The 17,959-nt window shown below is 52.7% G+C and overlaps 1 protein-coding gene across 1 annotated transcript; it reads right to left on the bottom strand.

Annotated features, from left to right (window-relative positions):
* Positions 1–4,354: 4,354 nt before the first annotated feature.
* Positions 4,355–16,476, bottom strand: Tsku (tsukushi, small leucine rich proteoglycan). Its single transcript, XM_026387329.2, has 2 exons — positions 16,413–16,476; positions 4,355–6,744 (listed from the first exon to the last, which is right to left on the bottom strand). Exon 2 carries the CDS (start codon positions 6,734–6,736, stop codon positions 5,675–5,677), a length of 1,062 nt encoding a protein of 353 aa, XP_026243114.2. The 5' UTR covers positions 6,737–6,744; positions 16,413–16,476; the 3' UTR covers positions 4,355–5,674.
* Between the last annotated feature and the right edge of the window lie 1,483 nt (positions 16,477–17,959).

Below are 17,959 nucleotides of genomic sequence, written 5' to 3'. Positions count from 1 at the left end.
CTATAGGCACCATTACTAAGTATTCAGCCTGCATTACTCACCCCCATGGCAGTCTTGTGAGGGAGAACAGTAGCCCCATTTTACAGGGGAGGAACTGAGGCTAAAAGAGGCTGGTGGCTTTCCAGGGATGGCTGTGAGTGGCAGCGCAGGGTCTCTAGCCCAGGCATCATTTCTTGTACCCTGGGATGTGGCCGAAAGTTATGCTGCCTTAAGGTGCCCCTGACCTTGGTGCTTCATCTCATTAGGGAACCTGCTGACTTTTTCAGTCCAAAGCAGGGCCCTCTGTCCTTCTTCACACCAGCAGGAGAGTGGACCCCCTCAATTCATTATTTAACTTTGGAAAAGTTGTTGCTACCAAGAACCAACTAATAGAAAATTGTTCCTAAATTGATATGCTCATCCTTCATCCTCTTTTTCTGTGACTTCCTGTATCTTGTATTTAAATAATTCAACATACACGTTACAAATACACGTGTGTATATGTCAAGAAACATAAATGTCTGCATGAACTCCCAATTCAGAACCTTTTGACTAATGAATACATAAGTGATAAATAGCTTTGGGAATTAAAAAATAAACACAGGAAGAATTTCCCTCCAAACTCAACAAACACAATAATCTCCACAAATACAACCACTAGTACTTAAATAAATAAAAGATGAGAAACAAAAGAGAAGAATAAACACAGGGCGCGTGACTTAAGTGAACAGACATTTGCTGTTGCTGGAAGCTGAGTATGGGACTGCACCAGGTATTGATGCACAGAACAACTGTAATGGTAATTTGCTCCCCGGACACTGAGCAATGGAACACAGAGAACATTGCCACCACCAGACATTTTCCCTTCATGGATACTGGTCATTGGTGGAAGCCTACATGGATTCGATAAACAGCAGCTATCAATGGACATTTGCTACCTCGTGAGCATTAGCCAACAAGGAGCACTGGACATGGATGGGCAAGGCCACATGGGCCTGTGAAGGCCTCTATTGTCATAGGCATTGCCCTTGGTGGGCTTTAGGTTGAGAGGACTTCAGCACTGGTGGACTGTTAACTCTGTAGTTGCATCAAGTGAGCGGTGGGTAGGCCTCTACCTCCTAATCCCTGGCAGTCTGGCCCAGAGAAATGTCCCCAGAATGGGTTTGATGGAGTTGGGAGCTAGTGTCTGCCTCTCTGCCTGTCCTTTGCCTCTGAAAGTCCTTTGACTGAGGTGTGAGAAAACCAGTAGGGTGTGTGTGTGTGTGTGTGTGTGTGTGTGTGTGTGAGAGAGAGAGAGAGAGAGAGAGAGAGAGAGAGAGAGAGAGATTGAGATATGGAGGGAGGGAGAGAGAACACTGACAGAAAGGAATTACTGCATTTTTCTTATCCACTTTGTTCTGGAACTAGAGGGATTGTCATCCTGACCAACACTATCTAGGCATTTGCCTCTTTCTTTTCTGTAAGCACAATGAACAAAGGCTCAGCAGGGTACTTTCTTTCACAGTGCCACCTTAGGACTGTGTTTGCTTTGCTCTTGCCAAATTGACATTTTTAATTTTTGAACAAGGAATCCCACATAGTCATTTTACATAGGGTCCCTCAAATTACTTTTCCAGTTCTGAAGACTAGAATCCCAGCCACGTGTCAAGGAACTGAGGGCTGCTCTTCTCTGGGCTTCAATCTTCCCATCTTCCAAAAGGAGCCAGAAGAGGAAGGACCTTGACCTTTGGCTTTTTTAAAAAATATTTTTAAAATTGTCAATGGACTTTTATTTTATTTATTAATTTTTTAAAATTGATATGTGGTGCCGAGAATCGAACCCAGTGTCTCACACGTGCTAGGCAAGTGCTCTACCACTGAGCCACAACCCCAGCTCTACCTTTGGATTTTTTAAGGATCTAGAATCAATGGTCTGGTTGGAGATATTTAGAGCTGCATAACTTGCCCCATTTTATTTGCAATAAAGAAATAGATGGAATCCCAGTGCTCTTTGGAGTCTCAGAGTACCCCCACCCTCTCTGATTCCTGGGAGGTGCACTGGCCCAGTCCCTGAGGTAGGACAGGAAGAATGGGGGAATGGACACCTAACAGATGAGGCAGGCCAAGCTAGTTTCCTCATCTGTGTGGTGACAAAAATACCTGGTACAGGTGTGAGGAGAAAACGGTGGCATGTACAAGTGTAAGGAGCATATGCCCAGGAAATGGAATCTGCATAAAATGAAGTGCAAGGAAATGTTTGTGACCCTGCTCGCCTCTTCCCATCTCTAAACTCCCCGACATGGACAAATGCCTGTCCCACATTAGGCACGTGAAAGCTAAGAGAATGAGGATAGGGGTATCGTTCTGTGATTCTACAACCTAAAACTTTATGAAATTCTCCAGTTTTGAGTAAGTTAACAAAATGCGGCTGGTAGGTTCCCTGGTTCTGTAAAGCCTCCATAATTCTGTGGTTGACTGAGGGAGGGAAAGGGCACTTCTGGGGCTTCTGTTTGTGGCAGCCACAGTCCTTGGTCCTTTACACATGTTACGTCATTTGGTCATTTGCTCCTCACACAATCCTGTGGACAGAGAAATTTTCATCCCCATTTTCCAAGCTCGGAGAAGTGACTATGCCAAAGTCACACTGGTGGTTGGCGATAAACCCAGGACTTTAACCCTTCCCTGTGAATTCAAAATTATTTATTTTCGTAGGAATCTCTGCGATTCCGTCAGGTTCGAACGCCCTCATCCTAGGTGCCGGGTGAGGCCCAGGCATGGGTCGACTCAAACTGGGAGATGCACTTGAGACCAGCCGCTCAAACTGCGCAGATGCTCTTCGCCTTCAGCCGCCCTCACATCCGCGTCCTGGCTCGAACTCTGGGGGTGCCTGGCCCTATGTGGCCACAAGGTGGCGCTGCGGACTGGGAGTCCTTGTGCTGCACCAACCGGACCTAGAGACGCCGGTTGCTTAGGGTGTTCCTAGGCTACTCAAGGCAGACAGGAGAAGAGGGCAGGAGGAGAGGGCTGCAGAGTGCAAGGCGATGCCCCGTAAGGACGGAAGAACCCGCAGTGTGATGGCGTCTGCTCCCAACTCTGCCGGGTTTTGCATCTGCGGAAGCTGCAGAAGCCCTTCCCTACTCTTTTCTACCTCCCCATGTGTTGTTTCTAACTTTAAGATCCTTGTGTTTTAAGGTTCTCCTTGAAGGACACCTGTGGCAACATGGCTCTGGGAGACCCAAACACAGTGGGTGAAAGCACCTGCATTTGTGTCTTCTCTCCCCAGAGAATGCAGGTGGTTCCAGGAGGATGGATCCCAAATGGACCTTCGTGGGAACATCAGACTGTGGGGCCTGGGTTTCTGCACAGGCCTCTTTCATACAGTATCTGCTGGGAATCAGCAACTATGGTTTGTAGGCCTCCCTAGGGAGACCTGATTGAAAAAGGCAAGCTTCCCACCGGCAGCATATCCATGGCCTGAATGTTCTAGACTCTGTGCATTGACCCTTTCATCCATGACCTCTTCCAAGCCTCCCTTGTCTGGTCCACTTGTTCTGTGCTGTATGGATCTTCTACAAGGCTCTCACTGCCCCAGAGCTGCACCTATAGCCAGGGGTCCTCTGTGTGTCTCCACCTCTCCCATCCTAGGAATGGAAGTCCTCCTAGGGCAGAGATTGAGGTGAAGTCATCTTGCAGTCTAGCACAGGGCCTGGCACAGACCAGGTATCAGCATAGCTTCTCACTGGTGACCATAGTGATAGACACTCCTGCAGACCAGCCGGTTAGAAGAAAGAACTTGGTGAGAGAGCAAATGCATCCCGATGAGCTGAACTTGAGCCCCTGTGTGCAAATGGGAATTAGGGTACTGTGGCAACAGAAATGCCAAGGAAGGATAAACTGTTGCATTTAGAAGGGAGAAGGGGACTTCAGGGAAAGCTTCTAAGGTGAGATACTAACAGGGTAGACTGGGTGGGAAGGAGGTTGAGAGGCACGGATGGGGCAAAGGCAGAGATGGGCAAGGCTTGGTAAGCTCATAGCTTTGGCTGGACAGCTGATGGGTGGAGTGGGCAGTAGGAGGGAAGATGAAGGTGGGTGGGGTACAGGCTCCAGTGAAAGATCTAGTCCATCTGAGTGACTCTGTGTCTCATATCACCTCACTTCTCAAACTCTGGGAGATTACTGGGCCTTTCAGGGAAAATAAGCCTGCCAGGACAGAGCCTAACTTGATTCATCCTTGTGGCCCCAGAACCCAGCCCAGGGATTGTCAGTGGACATTGGCTGCATGATGAAAAGAACTCTTTAGTGTTTATTAAATCATGGACCAGTCAGGTGCTGGGTTGGGCTGGTGGGGGAAGCCAGAGTTCTTGCTGCCCTTGGGCATCTCTGAGACCAGCCCCAAGATGCTCACAGGGCCACTGATGGCTGACTTCCCCGCAACCCTGCCAACAGGTGCCCAGGATAAAGTATTACAAAAGTGAACAAACATTCTTCTTCTTTTACAAATGATGTTTCCATCCCCTGCCAGCAGAGGTGTGTATGTGTGGGTATCTGTGAAAGTGACAGTCCATCAAAAAAGGCAACACTTTTATCAAATGAACACAAAGGAAAGAACCCAGGGCTGGGACACTGAGATGCTGCCCTAGGGGTGGAGTTTAAATGGCATGGGGAGACCCTGCCTCTTCCTGCTCTACTCCTGGGAGGGTGAGAGGAGCTTTTGGGTTCAGGCCCACGGGGACTGAATCCAGGAGCCCTGTTGGAGCTCATGGCCAGATGGGACTCCAGAATTGCATTGACAACTTGGGGAAGCATCTAGAGGCAGGGTCTCAGGGGAATATGGATTCATTTCCAGTCTTGATACTGGGGCCCCCACCCCAGAGTGAGAAACTTGCAGGCCTGGGACTGGCATGCCCCAAGCTTCCAGAGGCTCTGAAGGGGGAACTGACTTTGCTCATGCCACATGAATGACCACTGGACCCAGAGTCCCACTTCTGAGGCCCTTACCTGTCTTGCTACTGCTGCTGCTGGGGATGAAGGGGAAATGGAACAGGCAACAGCAAGGGGAGCCCAGGAAGGAAAGATGGAAGGGAAGACCTCACAAAGACAGGTAGGTGCAGAGGGCCTTGGACTGGGCTCCAGTCCTGCCTCTGCCTGGACAGGGCTTCTCTAGGCCTCATTTTCTCATGGGTAGACTTGATTTTTCTCTCCAGTCCCTCCTATAATTAGGGTTCTACCCAACATTCTATGAAAAGAAAAATGATAAGATGGGCCTTGTGAACCCAGACCAAAGAAGGGGTATAATATAACAGAAACTCCTGCCCCTGAGTGACCAGACTGTGGGCCCAAGGGGACACAGCCCACTGGACCTGAGTCTCCTGCAGCAGTAGCTCCCACCCATCCTCCTCCCATCATGGGTCAGGTCAGCCCAGGCAAGAGGGAAGGCACTTAGGGGACGAGTGTGGAGGACAGCAGAAAGGGACCAGAATCTGGTTTGACATCCAAGCCCCTCTGCTCATGGTTTTGGGGAGAGGGTAAGAGAGTAATAGGGGCACTTTGTTCCCAGGTGCTATTCCCAGGAGCAAAGCCCCTCCTAGGCCACAGCTCTGCAGGGCATGGGCCTGCAGACTCCCCGCTGACACTGGCACATTAAAATATAAGTTACTTAGGACCTGAGCAAGCCCAGGGCAGCAGTCTGTCACATGGCCCCAGGCCATGCCATTTGTCACAAGATGTCTGGGCCCCTGGCAGCATATTCCCGGGTGTCTCCACAGTGCAGTGCCACCTTGGGGCTAGAGCCAGGCTGCCGTGGGTAGGCGCCCTCCCGTACCAGGCGCCGGCACCGCCTGTCCTGGCCCACGCTTACGCTCTGCAGAGCTGGGAGGTGGTGGAGCAGCACTTCTGGCAGAGGCACCAGGCCCGTGCCTGACAGGTCCAGTTCCTGCAGTGAGCCCAGGCCTGAGAACACCTCCACTCCTGCCCATGTGAGCTTGGGGTTGCCTGACAGGTCCAGGACCTGCAGGCCTGGCAGCTCATGGAAGCTGTGGGGCGCCAGCTGGGGGAGGCCCTGCAGGCTGGCTAGTGACAAGTGTGTAAGGCCTCCCAGCCCTGCGAAGGCATCTGGGCCAATGGAGGCTAGGGGGTTCCCATCTAGGCTCAGGTAGCGCAGGGGCAGGTCTCTGAGGCTGGGCACTGTGCGGAGCCGGTTCCAGGCCAGGTTCAGGCTCTGGATCGTGGGCACGGGCAGGCTGGCCCTAGCAGGGTGGGGGAGCAGGCGGTGGATGAGGTTGTGGGAGAGATCCACGTGCAGTGCACGGCCCTGGCTGTGTGTGGTGAAGGCAGATATGGAGACCTCCCGGAGCCGGTTGTGGCTAAGGTTCACATCACTCAGGGGGGAGCTGGTGAAGCTCTCGGCTGGCAGGGCTACCAGGCCATTGTGGCTGAGGTCAAGCGATTCCAGGTAGCGGAGGCGGGAGAAGGCAGTGGGTGAGATGCTGGTGAGCAGGTTGTGGCTGAGGTCCAGACCGGCCAGTGTAGTGTAGCCTGGCCCAGCCAGCACTGACTCATTCACCATCTCCAGCCGGTTGGAGGACAGGTCCAGGTGGGCTGTGTCCAGAGGGATGGGCACGGGCATGATGTGGGGGCCCAGGCCACTGCAGTCCACTCGAGTCAGGCTGAAGCTGTCAAACAAGCCGAAGGTCTCCACCTCACACTGGCACCCAGGGAAGCATGGCCGTGTCGTCTGGGCTCCACTCACAGCCAGCAACAGCAGCAGAGGCCACGGCATGGTGGGGGCTGGAGAGAGAGCCACAGGTGAGGGCTGAATGCACCAGACAGCTTTTACCCCACCTCAAAAGATATAAGCCAGTGTGTTTGGACACAGCTAACATTGTCACTGGTCCCTATCCTCCTAGAGTACTGTCCCAGAATACTCCTCATAATTCCTAGTCCTTGTTCCTCTCTGGCTTCAGTCTCCCATCTGAACGGTAAGTGGTTAGGCCAGGTTGGTGGACTTTAAACCACAGGTGGCAGAACCCTTTCTTAAATAAGATCAGCAGAAGCAAGTGTGCCTGCTCTGGCTGGAGTTGGGGACCTGGAGCCTTCTAGGTCTGCTTGCCATGCCTGCCACAGAACTTAAGTAACACAGTTTGGAACTCACTGGACTTGATGGTCTCCTAGCTGGCCTCTCCAGCTCTGAGGGGTGAGGGCCCATGGACTGCCTGGACTCCCTAGGGAGTGCTCACAGAGTTTGTACCATGTGATGGGTACTTTACAGCATTACCTCATTGAACCCTCACAATCACCCTGCAAGTGTTGTGGCACTAAATAAAGACACACAAAGCAGGGCCCCTGTGGCTGTTTGGCAGTGGCTGAGCCCTTACTGCGGCCTTCCAGACTAAGGATTTCCCTATAACAACTGCCCCCACCTCACCTACCCCTGTGGCCTATTTTCCAGAGGCAATATCCTCCGGTCTAATGGGAGGCACTGTTCCTAGACTCCTGCTTTAGGGATACCTGTCCCAAGCTTTTTCCTCCTTCCCCTGATCCCTATTCCCAGCTGACATAGCTATTTTACCTCTCTTGCCCTTCTTTTAATCTTGGGCAGGCAGATGAACTGGTTCCCCCATTATTACAGATGAAGAAACAGAGGTTCAATTAGCATTAAAAAAACAGGTTCAGAGAGGACAAAGGCCTTATCCCAAACTAGTACAAAGCAGGGCAGGATTAGAACCCAGACCTGCTCAATTCCAATTCTTGCATTCATATCTGCCTGGCAGGGGATTGGTGGAGAGGCAGGGTGCAGGCGGGGCTTTTCCCATGGACATGCTACAAGTCAATTCCCCTCCCCAGACCTCAGTTTCCCTTGCTGTATAGTTGCAATAGCAGCTGCCACCTATGCCAGGCACTATGTATATCTCATCACATCTAAAGGTCACACACACCCATATAGGTCAAACTCAAGGCCTGTGTTCCTGCTCACAGGAGACCAGAGGGTGGAGGAGCAAGAGCTTCTAATGCATAGTTGGTGCAAGTCTGAGTCTACTCCTCCCCTGCACAAGGGCCACTCTGCTGGGGGACAGAAGGCTCTTCGTGTGTGGCCCTGCTGTACCCCTGCTTTCATGCCCTGTCTCCTTCTCACTGATCACAGGGGAAGAGGGTGGGAGAGGGGCCAGGAGGGGATGGACCAGAGACCTGCCCACCTTCTCAACTGGGGGGCAGTGGAAGGAGCTGCTGGATAACATTACCAGCCCTGCATGAAACTTTAAAGCGGTAGCCACTTGATCTGTACTCTGGCTCTGCACAGGGCTGGTGAGAAGTGGGGCCCTTCTCCTCTGCCCCCACCCCAAGCGCCCTGCCTCTCCCACCCCTTTCTTTTGTAGAGGCCAATTTGAGAATTAAACCCTGCCCAGGTGCATCCTGGGCTTGGTCCCAGCTGAGGCAGGACAGAGTGTTCCAATGTCTGAACCAAAAGGAAAATATTAAGTTGCTTCAGGCCCCCTTTGTTCCCCAGTGAGCTCCTCACCGCAGAGTTCATTACCACCACAGGCCCCACCTCCCCTGCTAAGCCGATCTGCTCATACTCACCCTTCCTGGGGTTTAAACAAACATCACAAAGGGCCCCAAGATTACCCTTTGGTTCCCAGGGGTGATTATAGGCTGTGTCCATGAAATGCCAAGTGGCTTCTCATGAGCGCCTGTTTATGTAATGGCAGCTCAAATGCAGCCCAGAAGCTGGCCCTCCAGGCCTCGGCCTGTCCCTTGCACAATAGGACAGTAATTTCTTCTATGCCCTCCTCACATAAGTTAATTAACCCTCGCTGAAGCACACTGCAAACTGTGAAGAGCTCTGCACATGCTCAGAGAGGCTTCCCCCTACCCCTGAACATCTGGAACTGAGCAAAGGTCATAATAGCCGGTGTAAGGGAGTGGGAGTATAGATGGAGACCCCTGGATAATGACTGGTAAATGCTCCCAAGGCACTGGGACAGACCTTTGCTTAGCTCTGCCCAGTGAACCTCTCCCAGGGTCTGTTTAATGTCAAGGCTAGGCCCAGGACTGAGCATTCACAGTGGAAGCGCCCACGGTGACAGAGCCAGTCCTCATTGAATGCTAGTACTTGACACACCTCCTCTGGTCCGATCATTATAGACACCCAGCAAAGCCAGGAGTGTCTTCTCCATTTAGAGCAAAGGAAACTGAGGATTCACAGATTCACCTGCTAGCTTGTGTGACTCTGGAAGTTGTGGGGGAGAAGAAATGGAGAGAACAGTCCCTGCCTCAAGGAGGTTCTGTAAGGATTAAAGGTCCCAGGGGTGACAGGCCCAGCACACCAGGACAAAGACAGGTTCAGTTATGGGGTGGTCTGTCTCTCACAGGCTACACACAATGGTATCCCTTAGACAGATAACCCAAAGACTATCCCAAGCTCCTTTACCATGTTCCAGGATGCTGACAGGGAGGAAACAGGGCAACTGTGCATGCTGGCAAGTCCTGGGGAGTAGTCAGGAGCCCTAGGTCTTCATCCCCCCTCTGCCCTGGACAGCCCCCATCATTGGTCAGGTCCTGCCCCTCTTTGAGCCTCAGTTTCTCCATCTGCGCAATAAGTATTTAGTCTAGATGAACCAACTCCAGAGTTTTAGGAGTTTAAAATTTAACAAAAGTGCTTACTAAAGCTCTATTAAGCACAAAGCACTGGGCAGGGTCAGGTTGGGGTGGGGGGTGGAGAGGAAACCAGGGACCTGTTCTCTTGGGGCTTATAGACCAGCAGTGGGGACAGAGACCCACCAATAGCAAGCCTGAGACTCAGAAGACTTGGATCTGTGTGACCTTTGTAGCTCTCTATTTCTCTGAGCAATTTCTCGTCTGTATAGTACTATTAACCTGGTCTCCTCCTAGGACCTGTGTTCCACCCTTGCAAGAAAGGAAAAGGCAGACCAGTGGCCACCAAAGAAGGACAAGGGAGAAGAGGGATCTCTGGGTCAAGATCATCTCCCCCACCAAAACCTGACCTGCCGAGGTAGGCCTGGTAGGGAGTGTGTACCAACACAGGGCTGGATGAACCAAGGACCCATCTACTGATCAACCAGGTTACATAACACACAGGCAGAAAGACAAGGGCTTAGAGATTACATTTGCCCCTGGCTTAGAAGATACCGTGAAGTCAACCCTGACTGGGGCCATGAGTTTTTCACTGTTGGGCCATGGTGCCAAGTCCACAGTCACTCTAAAGAAGGTTTGCTGAAGTCCTAGGACAATAAGAGTAAATGGTATGGGCCTAAGAGCCCCAGGGAATTCTCCCTGCATGGCACTCCAGGCCTTTTATAAGCTGCTTCTCTAAAACAGCTTTGGCCCATTATGGCCCCCTTGGGGTGTTTTTAGCTATAGAGCTTGAATCCTCCCAGGCATGGAGGCCATCTGCAAATTGTGCCACCTTCTTCCTCCCTTGCCCAAGGTAGATTTGGACCTTCCTTGATAGCCAGAGTGGCAACAGCTGTCACCTTTATGGATTCTGAACAACTCTCAGTGTTTGTTCACTTTCCCAAGAATTCCATGGTCCCTTGGAGATCATGGGTGACTGAGGCCCAGTGAGGGGCAGCAACACCGAAGGAATGGCATGGCAGGACCCAGGAGCTGGGACGTGACAGATCATACTGCTGCAGGCATGGCACACATCCACACACCTGGCCCCACCAGCAGAACAAAGCCCACTCTGTCCAAGCAGGCTGCAGGCCCCTCCCTCCTGGCCGCACACCACAGGCTACCAGTAGGCCTCCTTCAGAGGCTGCTGAGTGAGTTCTCTGCCATTTCAGACTTGAAGTGTAAGCAGTAGGGGCAGATGCCAGCCTTCTTCATCTATGCATCCCTTCCGTCACCTGGGCAGCTCTGGTGGGGTATATGTACCAGCAGAGAGCTGGACGAGTCAAGAGCCCAGCAAGCAACAAGACCCAGTCCCAGGTGGGAATCCAGCCTCGGCAAGTTTCAACCCTGCTGTGTCTCAGTGTCCTCAATGGAGATAAGAACAGAGGACTGTTAGAGGATTCAATGACAGCATGTGAAGCTGTTGCTCATTATCTGCCACATGGTGAGTGCTCGGTGCGAGTTAGATGGTGATGGAGATGATTTATGAAGCTTCCCACCCAGGATCCAGTGCAGTGCCAGGCACCCAGCAGGCCCATGGCTGCTTGTGCTGACTTCTCCAGTCACCTTGCTGGTGTCTATTGGCAACACCGCAATCTTCCTTCTCCTTGAGGGCATCTCTTGGGTTCGGGGTTTGAGCCAGGCCTTCCTAGCCCTAGTTGCCTGCCCTTGGTGCCCCACCAAATCATCTCTGGCTCAAAAAATTTTCCAACTGCCCCTAACATCTTCCAGGAAGCCCCTGACACAGGGGGGCAAGAGGCCAAGCTGCAGCCTGGCCCAGGTCCTAGCACCCACCAGAGATAGGCCTTTGCCTTGACCAGCTGCTCCTCCCCCTGGGTGGCCTCCCCCCAACTCCCCTTGGTCATGAGCAATCTGACACTAACCAACCAATTCCATAGGTAGAAATTTCATGAGTGTCCCATCCTCTGACCACCCAGTCTGTTCTGGAAATGCAAGGCCAAACCTGGAGCCCTGAGGGCCAGCTCTCCCTGCAGAATTGCTAATGGTGTACGTCTGCACAGGCACACCTGCTTGCCACGCTCCTTGCCTTGCTCTAGTTTCTGCCTCCCCACAATCCTGGAGATTGCTGCCGCTATTCTTCAGGCAAGGAATGGGACCTCATTAAGCTGGGTATGGAGGAACCAGGACTCAAACCCAGACATCTTATCTCCAAATCCAGGTCTCCTTATGCCACTCTTCTCCACTTGCGTGAACAACAGCTTACAACTTATGGCGCAGGATGGTAATTACATGTTTACCGGTCTGTCCTCCTGTGGGCAGAGAGATTCACTTTTATGTCTCTGGAGCTGAGCACTGGCCTGGCACAGAGCAGGTACTATATGAAGACACAGCAGGCATCTAGAATATAATTCGGGCACCAAAGGTCACTGCTCAACCTTTCCTATGCTTCCTTATCTGTTCTGTCATTTTGCAAGGTCAGCAGGTTAGATGGCATTGCACTTATGGCTGTTTAAAGAGGCACAGAAAGGTTCAGTGAGTCACACAGCCAGTGGGGGGGATAAGAGCTGGACTCAGGACCCAGGTATTCTGATACCCAGCACCTGGCCTCCTCCATGACATCAGCCCTGGTGTAGATGGGGTCTGAAAGCCTAGCATCCTTGCCCAAGGAGGACTGTGTACAGGGAGATGGGCAAGGCTCACAGTGCTGCTTTCTCTTTCCACTGTGTTCTTCCTCAAAGACTTTCATATTCCCATTAATCAGAGAGCATGTGTGGACACTGTGGGAGAGAGTATGGCACAGAGGAAAGGGGCTCTGAAGCCAGGCAGCTGGACTCCAACACTCTAGGGCTTACCTGCAGCAAGCCTTGTGGGTGCCCTCACCCAAATCTGAGTGTTCTCTGTACTGTGTGAGAAGCCTAGTACTGCTCCAGCGAGTCACTGTGATGATCAGTTCTGGGCTGGCACGGACGGGTTCTCACTGCATGTTGATTCCTGCCCCCTAATGGGTGACTGCAGAGACCAGGAAAGAGAAAGGAACTGTAACACCAATAGATGCTGAGGCAGAGGATAGAGAAGAATCTAAAATTCATCCTCTGAGACCTTGGAGTCTCTCTCACTTCATCACCCAGACCCTAACCAGGATCTGCCGGAGAACTGATAAGGACTGATGGAAAGGTCTCAGAGGCCAAAGCAGGCTGAAGCAAGCAGTTGTGTTGTCTGTGACAGAATGAGGACTTGGTGTCAAACCAGAAGCCACCCCTAAGCAGGTGGGTCTGCTTCTCTTTCCTTCTTCCCCAAGCTGGGTAGCCACCTTTCCCTGCCCAGGTAGGGCTCAGGGGCCTGCTGCAACAGGCTGGTGCCTGACCCCTGTTTCTAATTGCCAGTCATGCTGGGAGCCAGAGTGCACCTCCCAACAGAGGACCAGGACACTATCATTACTCCCTGTTTAAACACCGGCTGGTTATGTGCTGAGCATGTGTGAAGCCCTAAATTCAATCCCCAGCACTGCAAAAAATAAAATAAAAATAAAACCCATTGTGTAAAGACAGCTTTCCAGGCTGGAGGTGAATCAGTCCCCAGGAACCCTGCCTCTGCACAGGCTGTTCCTTTTGACAGAGATGACAAAGGGATCCTTCTTTTGTCTACTGCAGACTCTCACTTGTTTGAGTCAAAATCTACTTCCTCTGTGGGGCCTTCCCAGTCTAATCTTCCCCTCATCACCAAAGGGTCACTCTCCCCCTGGGCTCCTGAGTTATCCCTAGTTTGTCTACAAATCTCTGTTCAGCTCCTCCCCTGCACAGGGCTTGGCTATGGGAAGTGGGTAAGCCAAATAAATGAATTGTCAGGGACAGAGAGTTTCTTTCTGCTTGGAGATACTTGCAGGATGCTTAGAGCTTTGTGAATGGTGAAATCAGGTTTAGGACCAGGGAAGATGTGGTTTCTGTCTTCTATTGTCAGTGCAACCCAGCAAATGTCTGCACAATGTAATACATACTGCAAACCACTTCTCATCTTATTAGCATGTGTAATACATTGTCCTATTCACATTCACAACTGATCAGTAGAGCAGAAATGAGTATCCTCATTTGAAGGATGAGGAGACTGAGAATTGGATGGATAGGTGAGATTACTTGTCTCAAGCTACAGAGCCAGGAAGCAGGGGAGTAGGATAAAATCCAGGACCTTCTGACTCTAGGAGGCTGGAATACTTTGCCTCCAGATTGATCTTCCAGCCTCTAGTGCCACCCATAAGCCAGAGGAAAGTTTCTTAAAATTACCCATCCCACCCTATTGCACCTATTGAGAACTTCCAGCAGCTCTCTGCTATCTACAGGTTCAATTCCCAGCTCATAATGATCCTCTGTGATTTGGCCCCTGCCTTCCCTCTCCCAGTCTCCAGTTCAACTCCAATTCCCCACCCCTTAGATCCTGTGTCAGTCTAAAACGCTGACCACCTTTGTGCTGTTTCTAGAACACATAGAGTTCTGCACATGCTGTTCCTTTTGTGGGAGACCCTTCTTGCCTCCCCTGTCTATTGATGACTTCAAAAACCTGAGCAGAGTCACCAGTTCTATCAGGCCCCTCCCCAAAGTACTCCCATGAAAATGTCTTAGAACTTGCTTTGGCAGGGAACTTCTATGATGGGCTCAGCCCTCTTTAGGAGCACCCTCAGTGTACAGCCCAGCTGTGCCCTGTGAAAGGATGAGTGAACTTGTAAGTGTATCTCCCCTGTTTTGAACCAGAAGTTATGATTAAAAAAATATTGATCGTTACTCTGTTCATCCATAATCTGTCATTTAAAAGCTATGAGAATCCAGGCTCCCTGGCACATGCCTATAATCCCAATAACTCAGGCAGCTTAGGCAAGGCCCTAAGCTACTTAGAAACCCTGTCTCAAAACAAAAACTCAAAAGGGCCGGGGATGTAATGCTCAGTGGTGAAGTGTCCCTGGGTTCAATTCTTAGTACTACTACTACTACTACTACTACTACTAATAATGAATAAATAAAATACAATGGGGAGAGCTGTGTCAATGCCTTCCTTTCCCTCCATTTTTGACTGATCAGCTTTTGCCTTTCAACAGGTGGAGACAGTAGGTGGAAGCCCTAGTTTGCATTCCAGTCTGGGAGCAAATCAGTGCCTGGGAATTGAGCTAGCCAGAATGGAGGTGTATTACACATCAAAATGTTTCCAGGTTCTGGGATCTCAAGCAGTCAGCCAGAAGAGCAAGGAGGGAAGAGGCTGTCCACACCTCTCCTTTCAGAAGGGAAACTAAAGGCCAGAGACAGAAAATAAAGTGACCACATTGCCTCCTTCTCAGTTTAGTATCTGTGCCCCTCCCTCTTGTTTGCAGCACTTAGGCAAAGTTCTTGGGTTAAAGACTGGGGTGGGGGATGGGGAGGAGGACTTTGGTGTTATCTTTGCCACCAGGGACCAAAAGATCGGCAGGGCTGAGCCTTTCCTCTCCGGTCAGTCACTGGGTTCAGCAAGTCTAGACTTATCCGAAGGGCACAGCGCGCGGCGAGGAAGGATGGAAGTTTGAGTCACCTCCTCGCTGGGCCAAGTGTGGGCGGGCTCTGCTCTCAGCCGGGTTTCTAGCAAGCACTGGTTAGCCCGACCGCACGCTTCGGTGGTGAGGGAGTTCTCACTCCATCCATAACAGGGTGATGGCGACAGCAAGGCTTAGCAACACGTCCGGTGTCCTAAAGTGGGCCACTGACTGTTGCGTTCGAAATCAGTGTGTGCAAGGTTCCCCCTGCCCGCAACCCAACAAGGGGTCCTGGAGCCGGCGCTGCGAGCAGGCCTGTATCCCCACAAGCTGTGGCCTTCTCACCTACCGAATCGGAAGGCTGGTCCCCTCACCCGGGGGGCGGGCTGCAAACGCAGAGCGGATCTCAAAGCGGAACCCGGGCTGGAGCCTCTCTCTCTGCCAAGCAGACAGGTCTCTGTCGGTCACACACTCTCTCCAAGAAGCACGGGGCAGGCAACGCCAGGAGCCTTCTCTCCGCTCTCCAGACTCAGGCCAGAGACCAGGACCAGCCGCTCCCCTCCCTCCTCCCAGCAGGGTCCGGTGCGGGTGTCCGGCACGCTCCGCCCAGTCCTGGCCCCGGCCCGTCCCCAGGCGCTGTCGATCCCCGACCACTCACCAATCCTATCCCATCCTCTCGCGGCCCTAAGGACCTCAGGAGGTGAAAGAGGGGCGGGCTGCCAGAGATCTCCCACCCCCGGCTCAGGCCGGGCTGCGGCTGCGGGGTCGGGGCGGTTTCCCGAGGAACCCGGAGAAAAGTTTGAAGCCAAGTCGGGGTGGGGTGGGGGGGGCGGGTGGACAGCAGGGGAACCAGGAGTCAGGGCGGCGTCCGGCTCTCAGCACGACACACTCCACCGACACCCAACCCAGACACGTCGACAGCACAGACCACGTACGCGGACACACAACGGTGAGCCCACCGGCAGCCACCACCAAACGCGAGTCCACAAAACGTGGGCACCGGCGCAAAACAGCTGTGCAGAGTCACCGACACACAAAGGCACAGGCGGATGCACGTCCCTGAAGCCAAATCCACAAAGTCCCACAACAGTGAGATGCACGTGTCCGCACAAAGACCCCACAGGGGACGGCCCACGCCCACGGCACCCGGGCAGCGCCTTTGTCTCCTGGAAGCCCTCTCCCCCTGGTCCGGGTTCCCCACTGCCGCCGAGTCCGGGGCGCCCGGCAGCTGCTGCTGTCGCCCTGGCTCCAGGTAAAGTTGAGGGGCCTTGGCGGGACCCGGGCGCCGTCCGCCCGGGAATGGCTAGGAGCGGTGGGGGCTCCGGACCTTCGCCCGCCGCGCCGACTCCCGCTCCACCTGACGACCCGCACCCACCTGGAAAGCTACGCAGCTGCCTCCTCAGCACGCTCACCTAGGCGGCCCTGCGCTGGCCCTCGGGCCGGCGCTTTTCTCCGCGCCGCGCGGCCCGCCCCCAGTCCCCGCCCGCCGCGGGACTCCGGCTGCCCAGCGCCCAGTGGCGACTCCGGCCGGCGGCCCGGCGGCTCAGGGAGTGTCGCCAAATTGCCGGCCTTGCCCGGCGTGCTCCCAGCCCCGCCTCTGCCGGAGCCCGGGTTCCATCCTAGGGAGCGTCTCAAAAGTGCGCAGCTCCCACCTACTCCAATCGGCGTTGCTCCCTGCTTCCTGCATCCAGGATCCCTTCCCCCTCCTCCCGCGCGCCAGAGCAATCTCAGCAGATGGCCTCACGGTCGGGAACATCTGGAGGTCGCTGGATTGTGTGTGTGTGTGTGTGTGTGTGTGTGTGTGTGCGTGCGCGCGCGGAGAGAAGGAGAGAAAATTATTTGTTGGTAAGAAAGAGATTGGGAGAATGAGAGTTACCTCTCCTGGAATTCTCTGCCCGCTCCCCATTTCATTAAAAGAGTGAAAGGGATCCAGTGATGTTATTGAGCGACCAAGAATCTGAAGCAGAGAAAGACTTGCCGAAAGAGGAACCCACAGAGGGGACAGCCCGGCTTAGGCAGAAAAAGCTGGCAGACCAGGAGTGAGAAAGCCAACGTTCTCTTCTGGAGGGAACTATAGACTTCTGGCTGGATTTCTAGGAAGGGAAGCTGCTATGTGACTAGGCAGCAGCTTAAGTCTGTCCCTCTGCAGCTCATCTTCTCCACCCCCCTGTATGCTAAAAAAGGGCAGGAAAGTAGCCAAATAACTTTATAAAATAGGGCTTGCAGAAATTACCTGATGAATGCATTCCTTGGAAGGCTGAGCTGGGGGCAGGGATGAGGCTCCCAAGACTACACACCCAGGTAATGCCAGCCCCCTTCCAGGGAAGGGAGGGCAGTTCCCAGGCACTTGACAGATCCAATGAGGGGGTGGAGGCAGGCTTTGGTTTTAGCCAGGACCTCCCAGGAACTTTTTCCCCTCTTGGAGAGAGCCCCTGGGTGAAGATATTGGGCAATGTTCCCCCTACAGAGGCCCAGACTTGTTATACTCGCCTTTTTGCTTCTTCTTTTCTTATGCAAAAATCAAAACTAAAATAAACAACAAAAAAGAAATGTTGCTCGAGCTTGTGAGTTGTGTGTGTGTGTGTGTATGTGTGTGTGTGTCTGCCTGCCTGGGGAAGAAAGGGAGGTCAAAGTCAAACTTGCTACTCAGAGAAGGAAGTGATCTTGTAGGTCCTCCCCCAGCAAGTATAGTCTGAGGGGGTTTAGGGTACTCACCTGAATTGAGTGGGGTGACCCTGCCAATTAGGGAGGTGTAAGGAGAAGGTTGGGATCCTGGTCTCCTCTGTGTGGGAGCTGGGAGAGACCCTTTCTCTTATCTGCCCATTGTCTTTCCTGGTTAGAATCTAGCCTCCAGAACTGGGACGCCCTCTCAGAGTCTTCATCAAACCTTCTGAAATGGTGCCAGAGGCTCCTTTATGGCCA

The sequence above is a fragment of the Urocitellus parryii genome, chromosome 4 (genome assembly GCF_045843805.1).
Source record: "Urocitellus parryii isolate mUroPar1 chromosome 4, mUroPar1.hap1, whole genome shotgun sequence".
NCBI classification, from domain to species: Eukaryota; Metazoa; Chordata; class Mammalia; order Rodentia; family Sciuridae; genus Urocitellus; species Urocitellus parryii.
The sequence above is the reverse complement of the archived record's forward strand: the minus strand, read 5'-3'. Positions and strand labels throughout refer to the sequence as shown.

Excerpts from the sequence above, each read along its gene's own strand:
- Tsku (XM_026387329.2), bottom strand. The coding sequence starts at position 6,736 with ATGCCGTGGCCTCTGCTGCTGTTGCTGGCTGTGAGTGGAGCCCAGACG.